At 29.9% G+C, this 23371-nt stretch overlaps 3 protein-coding genes and 1 pseudogene across 3 annotated transcripts; 3 read left to right on the top strand and 1 right to left on the bottom strand.

Moving 5' to 3' along the window:
• Positions 1 to 4157: 4157 nt before the first annotated feature.
• Positions 4158 to 5169, top strand: LOC125834848 (glycine-rich cell wall structural protein-like). Its single transcript, XM_049514003.1, has 3 exons — positions 4158 to 4330; positions 4590 to 4697; positions 4827 to 5169. The coding sequence occupies exons 1-3, from the start codon at positions 4225 to 4227 to the stop codon at positions 4997 to 4999; spliced, it is 387 nt and encodes a 128-aa protein (XP_049369960.1). The 5' UTR covers positions 4158 to 4224; the 3' UTR covers positions 5000 to 5169.
• A 2304-nt stretch (positions 5170 to 7473) lies between these two features.
• Positions 7474 to 8765, top strand: LOC125834849 (glycine-rich protein-like). The gene is made up of 2 exons (XM_049514004.1): positions 7474 to 7690; positions 8410 to 8765. The coding sequence occupies exons 1-2, from the start codon at positions 7573 to 7575 to the stop codon at positions 8571 to 8573; spliced, it is 282 nt and encodes a 93-aa protein (XP_049369961.1). The 5' UTR covers positions 7474 to 7572; the 3' UTR covers positions 8574 to 8765.
• A 5138-nt stretch (positions 8766 to 13903) lies between these two features.
• On the top strand, positions 13904 to 15460 carry LOC125834846 (uncharacterized). Its single transcript, XM_049514001.1, has 2 exons — positions 13904 to 14136; positions 14927 to 15460. The coding sequence occupies exons 1-2, from the start codon at positions 14019 to 14021 to the stop codon at positions 15274 to 15276; spliced, it is 468 nt and encodes a 155-aa protein (XP_049369958.1). The 5' UTR covers positions 13904 to 14018; the 3' UTR covers positions 15277 to 15460.
• Positions 15461 to 18598: 3138 nt separating this feature from the next.
• The window catches only part of LOC125834885 (sesquiterpene synthase 14b-like), an 11491-nt pseudogene continuing 6718 nt past the window's right edge, over positions 18599 to 23371 (bottom strand).

Below are 23371 nucleotides of genomic sequence, written 5' to 3'. Positions count from 1 at the left end.
GTAGTGAGTCCTACAAGTTAGCATATTTTAAATTACTTTTTTGCATAACTATCCAAAAATATACTATTAACACGATGATTTATTATCGAAATATATAATACCCATCACATGCATATTATTTTTTAAAGTTATTTTAATGTTGTTTGATTATCTACTATTAATCTTTGTTTTTAGTTTGTTTTGTCGGTCGATGTACCTAAGCCACTTGGTCATATTGATGTGATATATTTACAAATATTTTTTCGAAAAAATAAGTGAATTTTTGTTTTTTATATGTAAGCAAAAAGTATAATCTCAAAATCATTTGTATATAATTAGAATAACTAATACAACACGAGAGGTAGGGGTCAAGCAAGGTAGGGATGGAGATGAAATACAATGTGTTGAAGGATGAAAATGACATAATCAATGATATAAAGCTAGCGTTTGGCCATAGATTTCAAAATATTTTTGGCAAATATTATTTGGGTGAAATTTCACCATGTGTTTGACCATAGTATTTGGAAAATATATTTCACTTTTTTAGAAAAATATGATTTATACCCATAAGTTTTAAAAATTATCAAAACTAACCATAAGTTTGTATTACAAGTCAATTGAATCTTCGTTGCAACAATAACAAATAGTGTCCATGACACTAGATCAATGTGGTAGTTTGGAGTAAGTGCAACAAGCATCATTCCATACATCGTGAAGTAGACAAAGCACATGACTTTGTTACCCTGAGCCGATTGTTCATCATTTTCATTAACAACCATATCATCATTTAATATTCATTGAATATTTCATCACTACTTTGGTGTTCATGTGAAAAATTATGTAATGTGACACAAACAACTACTATAGAGGGTGTTTTTGTAAAAGATAAAAGTTTGGGGTAAAATTTCAATTTTCAAAAGATCCCAAATAATGAGATTTGGCCCAAATACTAGAAAAAACTAGTATTTGAGAATTTGAGATATTTACCAAAAATATTTGCCAAATAATGGCAAATTGTATAGACAAACACTATTTGCCAAATTTTTTCCCAAATATTATTTGAGAAATCTTTGGCCAACGGCCCAAAATATCACATGTAAAACTTATTTTCTTTACTTTTAGTCTTACACTTGAGAAGTCATTTTCCTCAATTTTTCGTATTTTTCGATACACAGTGTGAAAGCAAGACTGAATAATGTTGACAAGTGACATGTTGACATCTTATGCTGCATTATTGTTAGTTATTGTCACTTATGCTTTAATTTGTAGACTAGAAACCGCATGCACCTACGTAATATAAAAGATTGCCACGAACTTTATTTATAAAAAAAAAAACAAAATATAAAAGAGATTATCATGATTATGACATTTAATCGATTTGAAATTATGAATAAAGATTAATGGAGGGTTGTGTAGATATAGAAGCTACTAATTACTCTGTATTAGCTACAATATTTTATGATACTTGTTTTAAATATCCATAAATAATATACCTCGTTAAAATTTTACTTAAAAAAATGATGATGTAGTTTTTAAATTTTCAAGTGATTAATTTGGTAGCTTGAGCAGTAATGGAGGGTGGTTGGGGGTGGGGTCCGGGGGGGGGGGGCGTCTAAGAAGACCTAGTCAACTTAATTGATCAGTGAGTGATTGACATTTTGCCACTTGGAATTAGGGGTGTTCACGGTTGGGATAAATATCGATCCAAATCGAAAAACCAAACCAAATCGATAAGATAAAACTGATTTTATTTGGATTTGGTTTGGTTTGGTTTTAGATTTTTAAAAATCGGTAGTATTTGGTTTGGTTATGGTTTTATTCAAAAAAACTGAAGAAATAACCGAATCGAACCAATGAATTATATACATATATTTTGTTAATATACATACTTAATATATTGTTTTTATAAACAATTTTAAAGATCTTATATATGTTTTCATTAAAATTTCTTTATACTTTACTTATTGAAAGCAAGAATACCCAAGGTGAAAACATTTATCTTATTGATTTCACGTAATATGAGTGTCTGTGACAATTCTTTGTGGGACTGAAAATGTTGTTGTTTCTTCCTTCTAGGCCAATATAGTGAATTTTAAAGTTTTATTTATAGTAAATTCAGTGATCGAAAGTTCGGTAATTTAAGTCATTGTAACTATTTTTTTGTTTTGAATGGATTGTTGTCACTTTTTTCACATTTTGAATGAATTGTTTCTTTTATTTTTGTGTATGATTAATAACCGATAACTGAATAACCGAACCAAACCAAACCGAAACCGATAACCACCAAACCGGTAAATGTATATTATATTTGGTTTGGTTTAGTTTGGTTTTGATAATTTTAAAACCGATTAAGTTGATTTGGTTTTGATTTTTACCAATAACTGATCCAAACCAACCCGTGAACACCCTTACTTGGAATTATTAATAAGTCAACTAATAAGTCATTCACCTTTAATTTATCGAACAATAAATAGCAACTATAACATGGCATTTAATTAGTAGCTGTTATATACTCTTCCAAACTCTATCTATTATTTATTCACTTTGTCCTATTTTTCTTTTATTCAACTTTACATTAATAGTGTGTTTAGTAGGTAACAAAACATTTTATAATTTTTTTAATTTGAAAAATATTATTTCAACAATATTTATATATGGTTCGATAACACAAGGATGGAGGTGAAATGGTCTCGCCGTGAGCGTATGGGAGGGGCGTGGAAGTGGGCTTTTTGGGAGCCGGGGTCGATGTGAGTTGGCAAGGGGATGCAACGGCGGAGACAATCAAGATTTTATGTCATTTATAAAATTTGTTTTTCTTATTTTTACGAGAAAAGTCATGATTTAAGTTTCACATATAAGTCACATAAAAAATCTTTGCAGGTAATTTAGAAAATACTGAAAAGTAACAGAACATGATACATTTAATTAGGGATAAGGGTTTGAAAAATACCCCAATTTTGGTCGGATTTACTGTTGCGATACTAAACTTTCATGAGGACCTATTACCTCCCTAAACTATTTAATACCGTATTTTAAACATATATATTTGCCCACGTGGACATAAAAAATAATGCAAAATTATAAATAGTAACGTGTCCATGTGGGCATATATACACATTTAAAATACACTATTAAATAGTTCAGGGGGTAAAAAATACGATATTAAATAGTCTAGGAGGTAATAGGTCCTTGTGAAAGTTTAGTATCGCAACAGCAAATCCGACCAAAGTTGAGATATTTTTCAGACCCTTATCCCATTTAATTACCTTGGTAATTTTAAAAATCATTAGGTTATCGATATACATAACTTAAATGCTTTCTATCAAGATTTTCCAGGATAAGGTTTGTCCTACAAGTTGAGCAAATATTTTATTTTAATTATTGCATAATAATCCGACAATACATCAACATTTAATGTACAATTTCCCCACAAGAGCCGTCGTCTACTAATTTGTTGCCAAAAGGATTTTGGAGATCTTATTATTATAATGATGTGTACAAAATATTTAGAGAAATTTTAGAGATTAGTGGTTAACAAAAATTAATCTTAGAATAAAAGTTAGCTAATTTGGAATTTGCCAAGCCTAGATAGAAGGTCGAAGTGCGCTAATATCCGATTATCTCAATCGTACTACATAAAAACTTGCAAGTCTATTCATTTTAGAATAATTTCAAACATGCAGGTTTGAAGTTAGGGTAAATCAAACCAAAATTCAAACAAACTGTTTTAAGTTTTATACGGTTGACACTGAAGCACATATGATTGAAGTTCAGTTATTTTGAACTGAAGTTTAGTCATCTTATCTGAACTTTAACTATATATATCTAAATTTTAGCTTTTTCAATTTGAAGTTCAGATAATCTTGCCTAAAATTCATAAACATATGATTGAAGTTCAGCTATTTTGTTAAATTTTAGATTAAAATATCTGAACTTCAATCATATTTTATCTGAAGTTATTTCAAAGTGAATAAACACGACAACAATAAAAATGATATGATTATATAAATTATTTTTAAACTGACGATATATATAACTTAAACTTGGTTATATTAATGAGCCCAATAATTGTGAAGTCTTCACCTGCCAAAAGCACATCCCATAAATGCACCTCTCACACCTTCAAATAATGTCCTTCCCCTACCATTTGTAATGCATTTGAATCTTACTATATAGAGAGACCAACTATACATAAGCTTCACCATCCTATAATTTCAAGTATCATAGTTAAGTTTAGTGGGTAAAATGGGCTCTAAGACATTTATGTTCCTTGGCCTTTTTTTGGCCATTTATGTAATGATAAGCTCTGAGGTTGTAGCTAAAGAGTTTACTGAGACTTCAGAAGAGAAGTGTAAGAGTCCTCTCATTATTTGTTCCTTTTATGGTTGTGTTTGGTACAAAGGAAAATGTTTTCGCTGAAAAATAATTTATTAGAAAATATTTTCTTTGAAACATAAACGTACTTATTATAATATTATTTAAGGTACGTATATGTTTTACCCGTAAGGACGTATGTTTTTATAATCATAAAAATGTCATGACATATTCGAAATCACAAATTTTAAAAATAGGTTATTGTCATAACATTCTTGTTTACACAATTGATACAGCAAAGAAATCCAATAACAAGAATGTAGTACATGAAGACCAATTTGGTGGCGGATACCCCGGCGGTGGCGGTGGATACCCTGGCGGTGGCGGTGGATACCCCGGTGGTGGTGGTGGATACCCTGGTGGTGGCTACCCTGGTGGTGGCCGCGGTGGTGGTGGCTACCCTGGCGGCGGTCGTGGTAGAGGCGGATATCCTGGTGGCGGCCGCGGAGGATACCCTGGCGGCGGCCGCGGAGGATACCCTGGCGGCGGTCGCGGACATGGTGGATATCCCGGCGGCGGACGTGGTGGCGGTGGACGTGGTGGCGGTGGATACCCTGGCGGCGGACGTGGCGGCGGTGGTGTTGTAGAACACTGCCGCAATGGTTGTTGCAACGGCAATAACTATGAGTGCTATAGGTGCTGTTAATTATGGGGAGCAATAAATATTTGTACTGGCAAAGATGTAATACTAGTGATTAAAACTCTTGCTACTTTAATTTAATTTCTACAACTTTTTGTAAGAATTATGAAATAAAAAGTCATCATGTATGTAGCGTTTGTTAATTATGCTATGCTGTGAGACAATATTTTCCCTAATTTGGTGTTTCTTTCTCAATTATTTAATCAGATATTATGTCGTTCAATTTGAAGAGTGATAAGTCGAAATTATGGTATTAATCGAAAATTTATGAAAAAAGAGAAGTCAATTGAGACATTAATATGATATATAATTGCGACATTTTTTTGAAAATTGAAGTCATAAGCTTTTACTCTATATATCATACCAACTTACTATGACGAATGCTATCGAAATCAAACTTAAAATTATGATTACACCAAATTAGTTAATTTGATATGATAGTATAGTATTTTTGAAAATCGAGAATCAAAATTTTCAATATCATGAACACCTAGACTAAAGGAATTGGTAAATCCAATTTTGACTATAATCTATATATCCTTATAAATAAACCAAAGAACGACAAAATTAATGCCACCATATATTAAAGTAAGTAATCCCACATAACATTAATTCTCAGTAAGGCGTGGAAATCTTCATATTATTACCAACGGTATAATATAATAATAAACTGAATTATCAAGATGATCAGAATTCTTTAGACTCTGATCTTCAGACATAATACACAGAGACGAATAGAATTCTCCAGATTCTGATCTTCAGACGTAATACACAGATGACTTCTCCAGATTCTGATCTTCAGATGTAATACACAGATGACTTCTTTAAAGTTTTATCACCCGCTTTGATACCATGAAGATATTCACTATGAATTATAAGAACAATAGAATTGGAAAAGAAGAAAGTATTTGTTATTTTTCCTTTTTAAGCAGTAGATATACAATGACTAAATCCTATGTATTTATATTTTCCTTACTAACTAACTTACCTAACTTTTTGGTAACTACCTTCTAACTAACTTCTTGAAGTAGTCCTAACTAACTCTAAACACTCTCCTTCTTTTTTAACTATCTCATTACAAACACTCTGAGGTTGGAAGAGGGGTGGATGAAGGCGAGGGGGATGGAGGGAGGGGGGGGGGTGTTGAGAGCCGGTCGGAGCCTGGGTTTCGAGAGGAGGTGTGGTGCATGGTAGGATAGGGACGTAGAGACGAGGATGAACTAAAGAGAGACAATCAACTTAGAATAACACTAATATAAAATTTATTTTTTCTACTTTTCCATCATGTATACCATTTTTAGAGAATATAAGTCACTTACTTTTTTTTGATAAAATATTTTTAGAAAACACATGACTATGTCTATTGCAATGCAATATATTATATTCATTTTTGTATGATATAATATACCATTTCCCCACAAGAGCGGTCGACTACTTTGCTAACAAAAAGATTTTGGTGATCTTATAATGTGTCCAAAATGGATAATGAACCCACATAAATACGTACAGTTGAGTAATAATGTTTTGAATTTTTGAAGGTTTGATTTAGGGCCGGCTCTATGCTTTGGCAAATAAGGCTTTTGCCTTTTGGGGGCCCTAAATTTTATCAAGAATAAATTATGTGTTAAAATTTCTATAGAACTAATTGATTATTTATGATAAAAAGTATAATTTTTTTAAAATATATTATTTTACCCACTTTAACATCTTTTATACTTTGTTAAAAATAAGAATTAATAGTGAAAAGTGTTGAACAAAGTGAATTACAATTTTTTTTTAATTTCTTTTTTAATTTTAGTTTCAGGCATTACTACAACCATATTAAAATGGGTATACCAAGTCATCAACTTCTTGCATCAAATTCTATGGTTCTAACTCTTATCTTTATTTAATATTTGTCAACTTATTACTTATATAATTATGTTAACAATTCATATAATAATTGCCTCACTGAAAGGATGTTTTTCAATGTTGAGTTGATAAAATCTTACCTAAAACTAATTACTGAAAAAATAATATTAAAATACTAATAATTTTCATCTAAATAATGTAAGAAAAATAAATTTTGAATAAATACGTACATGAAGTTTGCTTATATTTTAGGCCTAGAATCAAAATTTCGCTTTAGTCCCCCAATCACGTTGAGCCGCCCTTGATTTGATTGGATTTAATCATTGAAAATTATTGAGATTGATATTAGTAAGTTGAATGTCAAATTCAATTCCTTGTTCATCTATCAGAAACTTTCGGATAATATATTCTAAAATTAAAATACAATTTTTATGCTAAAATCACGATAATCTGTCCGATAGATGTCTTTATCTATCGATCCAAATTTAAAGATATCAAATTAGACTTTTATGGAGATAAATATGTATCAGTTTTAATTTGTTACATGTAAGTTTAACTTAAATATAATGCAACAAATTATATATACTACTTGTCATGTGTATACTACATCCAATAATACTCTCTCTTCAATCATTATATCCATTCAAATCTTTCTATAAATAGAACCCAACAATCTCTCAATTTCTTCATCCTTTAATTAATTCAAGTATCATAAGGGAAACAAAAAAATGGGTTCCAAGGCATTTCTGATTCTTGGCCTTTTTTTGGTCATATTTGTAATGATAAGTTCTGAGGTTTTAGCTAGGGAGTTGGCTGAGACTTCCACCACTACTTCTGAAGAGGATTGTAAGTATATCCATTCAGTATAATATGCTCATTTTATAAGGAAATTTCACATATATTTTTATAATTTATCTCGAAAATATTGAGTTCAGATGAACATTCCTTACTTGTGCTCTAGATGCTAGCTTGACCAATCATTCTTACTAATTGTTCAATTTTATATAATTAGTTTTACATTTTGCATGTATATTACGATAATAATAATAGCATATTCAGTATAATTTCACAAAGGATATGGAGGAGGTGGTATGTACACAACTATACTCTTATCATGTGAAGATAGAGAAGTTATTTAATTCGATCAATTCTCAACTCAAGTAAAACATAAAGTAGCCCATGCTGAACCTAATGAAATTTTGCATACATATTATATAGTATACTTTAACCTTCTGAACTTTGACGAGAAATCTCCATATAAGTTATGGATTACAGAATTTTCTAATGCAGAGTTGGTATTAAACAAAAATATTTCCTCCGTTTTAATTTATTTGTTTGGTTTTGACGTATGCAGATTTTTAAAAAAAGTAAATAGAATTTTTGAATCTTATGATTTAGAATTTTTGAATCTTCTGATATTAAACATACCAATAAGGAGTTGCCAAAGAAGAAAAGTGTCATTTTTTTAGGCCTAAAAAAAGTAAGACAAATAAATCGGAAATAATATTTTTTGAAAAAAAAAAAACAAGTTAAGAGTAACATTCTTGTTTACTTAATTGATGCAGCCAAGAAATCCAGTAACAAAAATGAAGTACATGAAGCCGAATATGGCGGGTACCCTGGTGGTGGCGATGGATACCCTGGCGGCGGCCGTAGTGGTGGTGGTGGAGGATACCCTGGCGGTGGCCATGGTGGTGGTGGTGGTGGTGGCCGGAAGTGTTGCTCCTAGATACAAAGGTGAATGAATAGTAATATATACTTATCACCTTGTACTAATTAGTGGCAAGATGTAGTAGTAATATTCTTGCTGCTTTAAATTTGGAGCTTATTGTAAGAATTATTATCATGAAATAAAAGCCATCATGTAATGTTTGTTAATTATGATATGGTATGATAATACTTTCCTTTGGTGTTTTACTTATGGGCGGAATTCTCATTTCATATTATTATAATTTGTTTCGACTAACCGTTCACTATTATTATCAATATCAAGTATCAATATACACCAATAGCTAGTGTAAATTTGCTTATATTTTTCTCTTCGATTTCCGTGGAACTCATCACACATTTATTATGAAACATACTTATAATGTCCAAAAACTATGTAAATTTAGATTAGGCAAAATTGAGGGCATTTATTATTCTACGATTTTCTGAAATGTTTTGAATTATTGATTATTGTAGCTCTTTTTTGAAAAACTAATTATAGTAGTATGACTTATAATACTTGGTATTTGGGTCAAAATATGTGATTTAAAAAAAAAAAAAATAGGAAAAATCAATATATGTCTGAATTCACAAAAAAAAATCGAAAATGATAATCGAATTATAAAATGAAATAGGCTTCATTGTTGGATTTTATTATAAGAAGCATCACTGTGAAACAATCTAGCTACAAACTCTCATTCCTTGATAAAATAATTAATTCTCAAACATTACTAGAAATTTGCACACCATTTTTTTAAACCATATTTTGCTCCATATATACCTCTTATTTTGATAGGATCAACAAACAATGAGATGAGTCTGTCCATAAATCCACAATTAGTACTTATAAAATCATTCTTTTCGAAAGAAAGTGTCAAGCGTGTTGGATTTATAGCTTGTTCTACAGCAAACATTGGTACTTGAGAAGGATAGAGCAATTCCGTGTTTATATCTTTCCATGCATTACTCATTATCTTCTGAACCTTGATATATGTCTCTTGCTTTGAAACTCCACGTTCTTTCATATAACATTCAAAGAATGATGGTATATGTGTTCTTTGTTGTTCAAACTGCATCAAATAGATTTTAATATGCTCAATACAATAATATATTTAATTTTTATCAAATTCATTTATTATCTTACATGATGTCCAATAATGTCGTCCTTTAATCGACTTAATACTGATGAAGCTTGAAGAATCGAAGAATCACTTGTTACCCATTCCAAAGTTTCTTTGGTTATAATAAATTCCTCCAAACATACCAAGGAAATTGTTGCAATCAATTTGATGACAATGCTTGTAATTGCATTTTCCATATACTCCTCACATTTTGGAAAATAGCAAGCATTCAACCATTGTGCTTCCTTGAAATATGATTTGATCCATTTTTTCATCTACAAAGAAATAATATAAAAAGTAAAATTAGATAATAAGCATACTTTATCTAGTTTTGGATTGTGATTTCACTAATTATCACATGACTTTTGTTTTATCGTGTACCAAATTCACTAAATTATTTTTCCATGGTAATTATATTTTCTTCATACGTTCTCACCGACAAGTAAAAGTGAATGTATTTTTGAAACACTGGACAAATAAAAATGAATAGAGTGAGAGTAATTATTTTACATAGATTAATTAATGAGGATGAGTTATTAAGCAAGCTTAATTACCTCAACTTTTGCATAGTAGGCCCGGTCTGCTTTACCTTCTTTTTTCAATTCATCTTCTATTTCATTTATAATTTGTTATTTCATAATATTTTTCCTAATAATATACCACAGAATTTAACATGGGCCGGGTTCAAACTCTTATAATAATGTTTTTTTAATGCGTCATAATTCAATATCAACATTAATTTAGGAGATTTATGAAATTATTTTATCGCGGAATTGAATCCACTATGACCATAGTTCGTATTATCGATCATAGAAATTATTATCACAAAACAGATTAATCCTTTGATTTCTCCATACACTCATATTATGTGTGTATTTATTTTTATATATATACCATAAACATAAATAAGAGGACGCTAGTTAATATATGCTAACGAGCTAATTAACAGTAGTACTCTTATGAATAAATCCGACTCAATAATAATTTTCGAGTTTGGTGGTTGGTTGATTGGTGAGTATAATTAATTAATACATTTTTTTGTGATAAGCAGAACTAACAAACAAGACGTTTTGTCAACACCAGGGCCGTCTCAACCCCTAGGCCACTAAAGCCACCGCTTGGGGTCCCATATTTTTAGGTGCCCCATTTTTAATTTTTTTTTTTTACCTATAAATATTATTTTAAAAAAATTATATGTACTGTGAATGCTATGATTTCTACCAAGGAAATTGCATCTGAATGAATATAGAACCTGAATTTTGTAAGAAACAGTTTGATGAAAATATTGGTAACGAAATCACAAAGTCCCTTGAAATTAGAGTTGATTACTATATATATATATATAGTAGATCAAGCTATTTTTTCACTTCAAAATAGAATTGAACCAATTGAAGCATATGAGAATATTTTTGGTTTCTTATTTAGTGGTAAATTGGTAAATTGTGATCACTAGATGAAGAGATTTTTTTAAAAAAAAAACATTGATTTAACCTTAAACTTTCTTTAACACATACTAATTATGTTAAATATATGTTATTTTGATATTGATGGTTTAAATTTATTTTTTGAATTAAAAGTGTTAAGAGAAATAATATATGTGGAATATAATGATGTAATGAAAATCCTCAATGAAATAAAAAGACTTGATTCTTTTCTAAATATACATATTGCTTATAGAATAATATTAACCGTTCTTGTAACCGTTGTCTCGGCCCAAAGAATATTTGTGAAACTAAAATTGATTAAATCTTATTTAAGATCAACAATGTCTCAAGAGAAATTGAATGAATTAGCTATATTATCAATTAAAAAGGAATTATTAAAACAAATCTATTATAAAATGGTAGCCAATGGCTTCGTATCTAAAAAAGATAGAAATTAAAAGTAGATTTTAAATAAAAGTATATAAGATGAAAGATATAAAATATTAGGGTCCCTCTCTTAAGTTTCGCTTGAGGCCCCCAATCTTATTGAGTCGGCACTGGTCAACACAATTGGTAAGTGACTGTTTGACATTTTCCACAAGCATTTATTCGTCGGCATTAGTAAAACTGTATGTATGTGGCTATTAGAGCCTGTTATCTTTTCCTATATATATATATACATAATTTTATATTAAAAATATGTTTGGTACGATAAAAAAAATATTGTTTCAAGAATATTTGTAATATAATCAGGCAAACACTCAGAGGTTGGAAAAGGGGTGGATGAAGGCGAGGGGGATGGGGGTGGGGGGATTGTTGAGAGCTGGTCGGAGCATGGGTTTCGAGAGGAGGTGTGGTGCATGGTAGGATAGGGACGTAGTGACGAGGGTGAACTAGATAGAGACAATCAACTTAGAATAACACTAATGTAAAATTTATTTTTTCCATCATTATACCATTTTTAGAGAATATAAGTCACTTACTTTTTTTTAATAAAATATTTTTAGAAAATTTTGACAATGAAGAAACACAAAAGAGTCACATGACTATGTTTATTTCAATGCAATATATTATATTTATTTGTATGATATAAATCCAATAACACATCAACATTTAATATACCATTTCCCCACAAGAGCCGTCGACTACTTTGCTAACAAAAAGATTTTGGTGATCTTATAATGTGTCCAAAATGGATAATGAACCCATATAAATACGTACGGTTGAGAAATATAATGTTTTGTAGTTTTGAAGGTCTGATTGGATTTAATCATTGAAAATTATTGAGATTGATATTAGTAGGTTGAACGTCAAATTTAATTCCTTGTTCATCTATCAGAAACTTTCGGATAATATATTCTAAAAACTAAAATCACAATAATCTGTTGATAGATTTGTAGCGAGACAAGACTTTATCTAGAGCTGTCAATATGGGCTAGCCCATTCTATCCGGGTTGACCCATACAAACTTTGACATTTTACGGGTTAGGCTGGGCTAGCCCCTTTTTGGTGTGGGCCAAAAAACGATCAGCTCAGCCCACAAGTACGTGGGCTACATGCTTGCCGTGCCAACCCACTTTTTTTAAAGTTATATTTTTTTTATAATTATTAAAATAAATTATAAATTATAATTTTAAAATATTATCATAAATATCGACAAAACAATATTACACGGTGTTAATGTTACTGCTTGTTAATCAAATCCACAAATAAAATTATCTTTATAATATTTATTAAGGTTTTTCAAATAAAAGTATAAATATCTAAATAGAAATATTAACATAATTGTTTTGTCACATTAAAACACAAAAAATGTGACAATATTCCAACCATAAAAAAGTTAAAAATAAATTCCTTAAAAAAAATCATGAAACTTATGGCGTATCTAACACATAATGAAATCTATGGCGTATCCAACACTTCATGATCATCTTCATCGAGCATATTTGAATCAGCTTGTGGCAAGGTTGTCTTAACATCTTTATTTTCATCTGCAATTTATATGCGGTTTCAATTAGTTAAATATTAAATAGATTTTGAGTTTGGACTCTCTTTAATTTTAAATTTTAATATTATATTATATTTTTAAAATTATTTTTATTTGGCCCACGGACCGGCCCTACCTATATTTCTCAAGCCCCACAAATCAGCAGGCTTATTCATGTCGGGCTAAAAAGCCCTTTTTTTAAATGGGCTCCAAAAATCTTAGCCCATCCCTATTAAATCCCGGGTTAGGCCAGGCCGGCCCAATGGGCCTAGCCCATATTGACGGCTGTATGACTTTATCTATTGATCCAAATTTAAAGATATCAAATTAGACTTTTATGTAGATAAATATATATCAGTTTGTTACATGTAAGTTTAACTTAAATATAATGCAACAAATTATATATAGTACTTGTCATGTGTATGAACTCAAATGTGAAATCTTCACTAAATTTCTTCAGCTGCCGACTGAATATTGGTCCACACATTAATTCCATAAATGCATGTTCCCACTCTAGGGGCGGATCTAGAGTATCGAGCGTGAATTTTCAGAAACGTAATAATTTTTACATAAATCTTATATTTATATTAAAAAATTTATTAATTATATATAAAATATTTGTTGAAAATTTAATAACAAAATAAGTTCTTAGTTCAATGGTAGAAACGAAACCTACTTAAGTTTTCAGTGAGGGTTTAATACTTTAATTCCTCTTGGGTACTTATATTAAAGTCCTCTTTTAAAATAAAAAAATAAAAAATTGAGATCCTTAAAAGCTCATAAACTTTAAATTCTGAATTTGCTTCTGTTTACGTCCAAATAATACTCTCTCTTCAATCATTTTATCCATTCAAATCTTTCTATAAATAGAACCCAACAATCTCTCAATTTCTTCATCCTTTAATTAATTCAAATATCATAAGGGAAACAAAAAAATGGGTTCCAAGGCATTTCTGGTTCTTGGCCTTTTTTTGGTCATATTTGTAATGATAAGTTCTGAGGTTTTAGCTAGGGAGTTGGCTGAGACTTCCACCACTACTTCTGAAGAGGATTGTAAGTATATCCATTCAGTATAATATATTTTTATAATTTATTTCGAAAATATTGAGTTCAGATGAATATTTCTACTTGTGCTCTAGATGCTAGCTTGACCAATTATTCTTACTAATTGTTCAATTTTATATAATTAGTTTTACATTTTGCATGTATATTACAATAACAATAATAACATATTTAACAATAATAACATATTCAGTGCAATTTCATAAAGGATATGTGAAGGTGGTATGTACACAACTATACTCTTATCATGTGAAGATAGAAAAGTTGTTTAATTCGATCCATTCTCGACTCAAGTAAAACATACTCTTATCATGAGAAGGTGGTATGTACACAACTATACTCTTATCATGTGAAGATAGAAAAATTGTTTAATTCGATCCATTCTCGAAGTAGCTCATGCTGAACCTGATGAAATTTTGCATATATATTACTATATAGTATATTTTAACCTTTTGAACTTTGACGAGAAATCTCCATATAAGTTATGGATTACAGAATTTTATAATGCAGAGTTGGTATTAAACAAAAATGTTCCCTCCGTTTTAATTTATTTGTTTGGTTTTGACTTATATAAATTTAAAAAAAAGTAAGGAGAATTTATGAATCTTCTGGTATTAAACATACCACGTGAAAAAGCTAAAATAAGGAGTTGCCAAAGAAGGAAAGTGTCTTTTTTTTTTCGACTAAAAAGAAAAGTAAGATAAAATCGAAAATAATTTTTTTTGAAAAAAAAAAGAAGAAAAAGTTAAGAATAACATTCTTGTTTACGTAATTGATGCAGCCAAGAAATCAAGTAACAAAAATGAAGTACATGAAGCCGAATATGGCGGGTACCCCGGTGGTGGCGGTGGATACCCTGGAGGTGGCCGTGGTGGTGGATACCCTGGCGGCAGCCGTGGTGGTGGTGGCGGTGGATACCCTGGCGGTGGCCGAAGTGGTGGCGGATACCATGGCGGTGGCCATGGTGGTGGATACCCAGGTGGTGGCGGCCGTGGTGGTGGTGGATACCCTGGCGGTGGTGGTGGCGGTGGCGGAGGCCATGGTGGTGGTAGATACTCAGGCGGTGGTGGACGTGGTGGTGGCGGCGGCCACGGTGGACGTGGTGGTGGCGGCCGGAAGTGTTGCTCCTAGATACAAAGGTGAATAGTAATAATATATATAATCACCTTGTACTAATTAGTGGCAAGATGTAGTAGTAATATTCTTGCTGCTATTTGGAGCTTATTGTAAGAATTATTATCATGAAATAAAAGCCATCATGTAATGTTTATTAATTATGCTATATGGTATGATAATATTTCCCTTTGGTGTTTTACTTATGAGTGGAATTCTCATTTTTCATATAATTATTAATATTTATAACTTCATATTACTTGCTTCAACTATTATTATAAGTATCTGATACATACACTAATAATGTAAATTGTTTGCTTGTATTTTTCTATTTATTATTTTTTTAATATCAGTACTAATTAATATGAAATATACATATAATACACACGTTAAAAATTATGTAGATTTACATCGTCAATCCATCCTTAAATTTTATTTTTTGTTTGACCATATATATTACTCCCATCGAGTGTCGAGGTGTGCTCAAATTTTAGATTAGGCAAAGTTGAGGGCGTTTATAATTTCAAAAATAGTGTAGTGACTTTTTCATTTATAAAGAAATAATTCATTGATTTTGGTTCAATAAAATAAAATTTGAGTAATTATCCGTGAAATTATCCTAATTTTCCATCCTTGTAAAGTGTGTAATTGATCGATACACCTCACTCATTTTCCATTTTATATGTAACTAGTGAATTTGGCCGCGCTGTGCGCAGTTTTGAAATATTTTATATAAATTTTATTCAAATATTTTCAATAGAATTTACACGCAAATCGATCTTTCAATTCAATTATTTTTTTAAAAGATCTTTAATTTATATATTCTTCTATGATTTGTTATCACTTAAAAGTTTTTAATCTTCTCTAAATACTTGTGTAGTGTACTTATAAGTGAAGAAAAAAATAATTATTTTTCTTAATAGGAAGTAAAGAAAGAAAAGAATTTCAAGAAATTTTGTATATGTTTTGAGCATATATATATAATCTTTTTGAAACCTATTTTCTTAAAGAAAAAGAACTATAAATACATATACAAATATATTTATATATATATAAAAAAAGAACCACACAGTGCATTGTCCATATCGATTTTTCGAACATTGAGACTAAATGAATCATAAGAAATTTGGAGAAAAACATCATTATACTATTTTTTAAATAAACCAAAAAATATTATAAATTATTTTACTAAAATTTTAAAAGTATTTAATTTGACAATCTTTATATGTATTTGGAGCTTGTGTTCTTTAGGGTGGTTGCCTCTTCATCCTCTCTCTCTCTCTTTTTAATTGATTTATCATATATATGCTCATGTTCCAATGTAGTATTTATTGTTACTCATGTTTGATTGATCATTGTTAGGTGCAATAAAAAAAAGTTGCAAAATATGTATGAATTTCAACTTCACCTCAATGATTATTTGTAATAAAAAAGTTAAGTTTTGCCTCTATTTTTAAATAAACATAAAAATAGCTTCCAAAATTACAGTGTCAATTAAGAAGTAGAAAAATGTTTATGAATTTGTAGAGTATATACATTCTCCATTTAATTTTGTTTCTTATATTTTGTTTTTCGAGAGTCCAATTATATGAGCTTTCACCTATATTTAATATGTATTTTTTTATTATATTAATATGAGAAACATTGAATCTTATAGTATTTTTCATACAAATTTCAAAATATTTTAATTTTAATTTTAAAATAGTGAATTAATCTAATTCAATTCAGCGTAAAAAATAATTAAATTAACCATAAAAAAGTAAAATATGATAAGTAAAGTGAACGGAAGTAGTAATTACTTTAGAATTCAACATTGAGGTAGATATTATAGGTCGAATATATGAGACTCCTTGATGTAGATGATATAACACAAAATATCAAAATTTATCAAATGTTGAGTAAGAAATATTAATAAAGAGATTCTAAAGTAGTTCTCAACCAAAAAATACATCAATTATTTAGTAATTACAACAATATATGAGATTCCTTGATGTAGATGAATAACACAATATATCAAGATTTATCAAATGTTGAGTAAGAATTAATAAAGAGATTCTAAAGTAGTTCTCAACCAAAACAATACATACCTTAATTTGACCGTAAAAATGAATCCATTTAAATATCCTAAAAAAATATAACACATACAAATAAATTTTATCAAAATAGAATATCTAATAACACGTAAATTTCTCAAGAGAAATTATGAAGATGCAAATTAAAAATAAAATACTGTAAATCTGCGAAGTAAAAAAATCGATATTATTCCTTTGAGTTCTCTATTTGATAACACATAATCCTACCTCAATTTAGTATAAAATAATATTAAAAAAATATAAAGAATATATTTAAACAACTTACCATACATGTCACACAATTTTTGACTTTTTATATGTGTAAAATTAGACCTTTTAGCCTTTAGGTATAAACCCAACAACCTGCAAAAGTGAAGCTTCACAATCACAAATAAATTGACAATATAAAGATAAATAAGGAATATGAAAGAACATAAAGAAACACAGACATTGAATGTATTAATTGCTCAATTTAATTAGATTACAATTATTGTTCAATGTTCACCCATGAATGGAAAAAAGAGCAAAACGGATGTAAAAGGTAAAATGTATTAATTATTTGGTTTAATTAGAAATAAAAAGATTCATTAAATTAATGATAATGGCTTTTGAGCTTTCTAAATTAATGTAATTAAGATATAATTTGTAGGTTTTTAAATAAATTGTATAAATGTAAAAAATTAAGAAAAATGTCAAAAAAAAAATGAGAAAAAAAATATATGTCATTCTTGGCTTTAGAAGCATGCCACATCACCTCTCCTACATCTAGCTTTATTATATATATAGATTATTATATTATTTAGAAAGTTAAAAGGTGTTTATTCTGATCATGATTTTCAAATGTTTTTGAATTATTGATTATTGTAGCTCTTTTTAATAATAATAATAATAATCTGGCTTACAACACTTGGTAATAATTGGTCAAAGTATGTGATTTTAATTTTTTTTTGGAAAAATCAGTATATGTCTGAATTTACCAAATTGAGGTATTTAAACGTACATTCTCAAATTGAAGTGTATATTTGTTATCTAACTAAGGCCAAACTTAAATGTTTGTTTCAATATTACTTAGAACACCTTATGAGTCCAAATCTTTATCAAAACCAAACTCTCTTTGTTCCCAAAAATCGTATGCTAACGTAATTAAAATTATTGAAATCATAAAAGAATTAAAACAAACAGCATTAACATTATTCACCCATATATAATTAAATAGAGGTATATCCAATTATTTTTATATATGTACTCGATACCGAACCATTGTTTACTTAACATTTATCCTCGAACATAACATTGACAGGTTCAATAAACAACAAGGTAATCATATCCTTAAATTCACTTCGGATATTTATAAAATCACCCTCTTTGAAAATATATGCCAAGCGTGCAAAATTTATAACTTGTTCGAGGACAAATGTTGGTACTTCAGAAGGGTTGAGGAATTCCTCGTTCATGTCTTTCCATGCATTAGTGAGTTTCTTTTGAGCCTCAACATATGCCTCTTGCTTTGAAACTCCGTGTTCTTTCATGTAGCATTCAATGAATGAAGCTTCTTTGTTGTTAGAACTGCATGCATAAAAATAGATTTCAATATGTTGGAGTTGGATTACGGGTCATCCATGTGGGTTAACTCGATCCTATTCAAAAAATATAAATAAAAAGGAACAGAAAAGAAGCATATCTATTTATAGAGGTCCACCTAATTGTATATTATAAATTTCAGTAATTTTATCGAAACACATATCTATTTATTTAAAATTATTATTCAACACTTATATCATTTGTATTAATATCGTCCTTTAATCTGCCGATTACTGTTAAAGCTCGAAGAATCAAACGCTCATTTATTACCCATTCAAATGTCTCTTTGGTAATATTTTCCTCCATAACACACAAGAAAGTTGTTGCAGCCATCATAACAGTAGTACTTACAATTGCAACTTTCATGTACTCCTCGCATTTTGGAATATAGACATCATTTAACCATAGTGCTTCCTTGAGATATGCTCTAGCTACTTTCTTCATCTTGATGATTTATGAAGTTTTGATGATAGACACATCTTGATATGCAAACCGATTTTAAAAGGGTTTCAAAAAGAAGAGTCAAAAAGGAATTAAAGCAAGAAAGCAGAGCAAAAGAAGGAAACAATTGAAGCAAGAAAGCAAAGCTAAAGAAGGAAACAAATAAAAGAGGAAGTTGTGTGCTAACAGGATTTGTAATAAAAGGTCAAAAATAAATCCTTTCCTTTTCGTACACAACTTTATGTCGTTTCCTTGTATACATTGGACACCAATCTTTCAACTCTATAAAAGGATGTCAAAAACAGACAAGACAGATTGTCTTTTGCAGCATCAAGAAACGAGAGGAAGAAAGAGTAAGAAAATACGCAAAAGCCTACTATATTGAGAGTTCTTAGGAATAGAATTCAAGAAGTTCTATATGTTGACACCTAATTTTGACCCTCCCCGGTAATAATTAATTTCGAGCTTCTTAATTTTCAAACGATTTAAAGTAATCAATTTTAGAAATTTTGAAAAAAATTAAATAAAAATATAAAAATATAAAAATAAATATATATATATATATATAATAATATAGTTTGCAACTTATTTTAAGATAGTGTTCTCACTTTTTATAATCTTTAGATAATATATATGTTTTACATAAATATACATAATTAGTATATTGTATGATTATTAAAAAATATCCTCAAAAAGATTTTGTTTTAGTTAAATATTTGGTTCATTAGTTTAAGTTGTGTAATAGCTTATATTTTAAATTATTTAGTTTATATTTGAGTTAATTATTTTATTTCATTGAGATTAAGAAACTTGTTAATTAATTAATATTAATTCATCCTATTTAGAATTTAGCCGAATTCATGAATATTCATCCGATTTTGGCTAAATTCTTAATTAGCTTGGCCGAATTCGCAACCCGTAAAGCCATTTCCTAATTCCAATCTAACTTACCTTCTTGGACCCTTTTTGGACCAATTTTGGGCCTTTTCTCTTACTTATCCAGCAGACCCAATCTTAATTCCCAGCCCAATTATTTTCTGCTAAAAAGAAACCCATTCCCAACCCAAACCCAATTCCTCTAACAAGACCAACAATGCTATACTAAAAACAAAAAAACAAAAACAGACGCAGCAGCAACATTACAATACCAAAACAGTACATATCCTCTGTATAGCGTCTTCAGCCTCAACGTCCCTCTCCACTGTGCGATTTCAGCAGTCCATTTCCAGCCATCAAGCACGTGTTTTCGTCCTTGCCACGTGAGATCGTTCCACGTGGCATCTCAAGGACATTAGAGTCGATTTGAGGCGTTGATTCGGCCTTTCCCCTTCCGGAATAGGGCAAAAATTTCAGAAAAAGCATGTCTCCCTTCAATGGTGAAAGGTTTTGAAATTTGAATTTGAATGGAGCCGATTCTCATCTGGATTCCATCCGATTCCCCCCAAAATATGCCCTAATAATCCCTTGTATATATTCTCTTCTTAGTCACTGTTTGGAGGGGATGGAAAAATAATATATATATATATACAACTTCTCATCAGAAAAAAGAATTTTTGGCTAGAGAAATTAAAAGCTATTCGAATCCCAGACATTTTGGTAACTAAAAATCACTGTTCGTATTGTTCTCGTTTCGTTTCTGGCGAAGTTAAGCTCGTAGTCGTGGTGGGAGTTGTGCTCTTCTCGTCTGTCCCAGATTTGCTACACCGTTAAAGGTAATACACATTTTTTATTCAACTATCTTTGCTTTTAATACGTTGTTGGTGTGTGGGCTGTTTACATGATGATGCTTGAGCTTATTGTGACTCACTGTTTATCGTGAATCGATTTGTGGTTGGTTCGTTTGTTTAAAGGTTGAAGGTTTTCGTATATTTTATCTATTGTTTCATCGGTTGGTCTCTACTGTGACCTGAACATATGTAGAAATATTGAAATGTTGGTGTTTTGATTGATGCTACTCTTATTGTCTTAGTTTTTCTATGATACTTCTATGATGGGTTTCGAAATTTTCTTGTTAATCTCGGTCTGTGTCTATTTGCTATGAATCGGCGTTATGCCTCCGTACCCGACATCATATCCTTTGTTCTTTCGTCCCGAGTTGAAAGAACGAATCAAGGTGTCAACATTTCGAGGTTGTGTGTTGTCCCTGCTATTTTTCTTCAATCTCTGTTCTTTCCATATTTTTTGCACTTTCTCCCATGCTACCGGTTGTTTACTATGTCAGTTTTAAATATTTAATACACCATATCACATTTCCAGCGTGCTAAGTTTTAAAAGGATAAGGGTTGTATGTTGTCTATGGTACCTTCTTTCTTTTAAAAAAATAAAATAAAATTGCTAGAATCATTGGCCACTTTGTTTAGGCCATGAAACATGTATTTGTCTTGTTACTTGTACTAGTCTTTTCAAAAATACATAGCCATATTTCCTTCGCTATTTGAGATCACCAAGCAGTAAAAAAAAAAGAATACTAATACTTTTCATTATATTATTTCATTCCCCTTTTTGTGATAAAATGATTGTTTGACTACACAAGATTTAATGTATTAATTTGGTGTAATTCTTTTCTATGTTTTGGTTTACTTATTTGATTAAGTTGGTATTAAAAGTTCTCTAAATATGCTCTTTTCTCAAGTCATTGGAAAAATTAAATTCACTAACATGTTTTCCCTTTCTTTTTTTTTCTTGTCGAATGTGAATCCCTCTTGAGTCCGTGGGGACTTCGCTTCCTATCCTTGCATTTCGGAGATCGTGCTTTTCTTTAACGAGTCCAAATAGCCAGCGAACAGGTTACAGGCAGTGCAAAGGCTGGAAATTGAATTTTTCAGATCCCGAAAATCATGAAAATAGGCCAATATATCTGTTGTATACACTGGTATACAGCCGGTATACAGCCGGAAATACGATTTACGGGTTGCAAATATATAGGAAATGCTAGTTTGATGATAAAGTACAGGTCAAAGTATGATGTTCAAGAAAAAAAACGCAGAAATACGGACCCAAATACGATCCGTATATAGGGATATACATAAAGGCGTATACACAGATTTCTTGAAAGGAATGGGGGCCAAAAGCCCAAAGGAATTTCAGCAAGTCTAAAATTGGGCCAAAGGCCCAAAGTTGATATTCCTCTCCTTACTCTTATTTATTTTGTTATATTTGACTAACGTTTTGATTATCTTATGATTTGATTTGATTAAATTCCCCAAGAATGGTCATTTCATTTTATTTTCGAATTAAAGATATATATTTTATTACTTAGTTTTTATTTTAATATTAGTCTTATCAACACTTAAATTATTTCCCCTTAGAAAATTCCCCTCTAGTTCATTTCCCTTTAGATAAATAAAATGATAAAAAATAATAATAGTAATAAATAAGTAGCTTAAAATAAATGAGCTTTTTACTTAATTAAAATTTCAAAAATTAGTTAAAATAAATAAGTCCTTTTATTTAGTCAAAATTTCAAAATTAGTTAAAATAAGTAAGTTCTCTTATTTAGTTAGAATTTCAAAATAAGTCATAAATAAATGAGTTCTTTTACTTAGTTAAAGTTTTCAAAAAATTTAGTTAAGAATAAATGAGTTCTTTTACTTAGTTAAAGTTTTCAAAAAATTTAGTTAAAAATAAATAAGTTCTTTACTTAGCTAAAGTTTTTTTTTTCTCAAAATTAGTTAAAATAAAATGCGTTATTTTACTTAGTTAAAATTTTAAAATTAGTCAAAATCATTTTGGTCAAATTGTCGGTCAACCGCGAGTTAGCGGGCATTCCGAGGGCCTAACACCTTCTCGGAATGTACGTTGAACTTCGAACCCTTTTCAATTGATTTTATCTGTTTTAAATCTTTTGAAAAACCTTGAGATTTTTCTTGATTTTTACTAAAAAAAATTAAGTGGCGACTCTGTCCTTTTGGAAACCCGATTTCTCTTAAACCATAAGTTTAATCGGTTTTTCGAAAACTCAGTCATTTTCCTTTTACATATATTTTTAAATAAAACACTATAGTTAGAATTTCTTGTGT

Source organism: Solanum verrucosum, unplaced genomic scaffold, assembly GCF_900185275.1.
Source record: "Solanum verrucosum unplaced genomic scaffold, falcon-dt-bn FXZP01000184.1, whole genome shotgun sequence".
Taxonomy (NCBI): Eukaryota; Viridiplantae; Streptophyta; class Magnoliopsida; order Solanales; family Solanaceae; genus Solanum; species Solanum verrucosum.
This window is presented reverse-complemented; position numbering and strand designations above follow the sequence as displayed.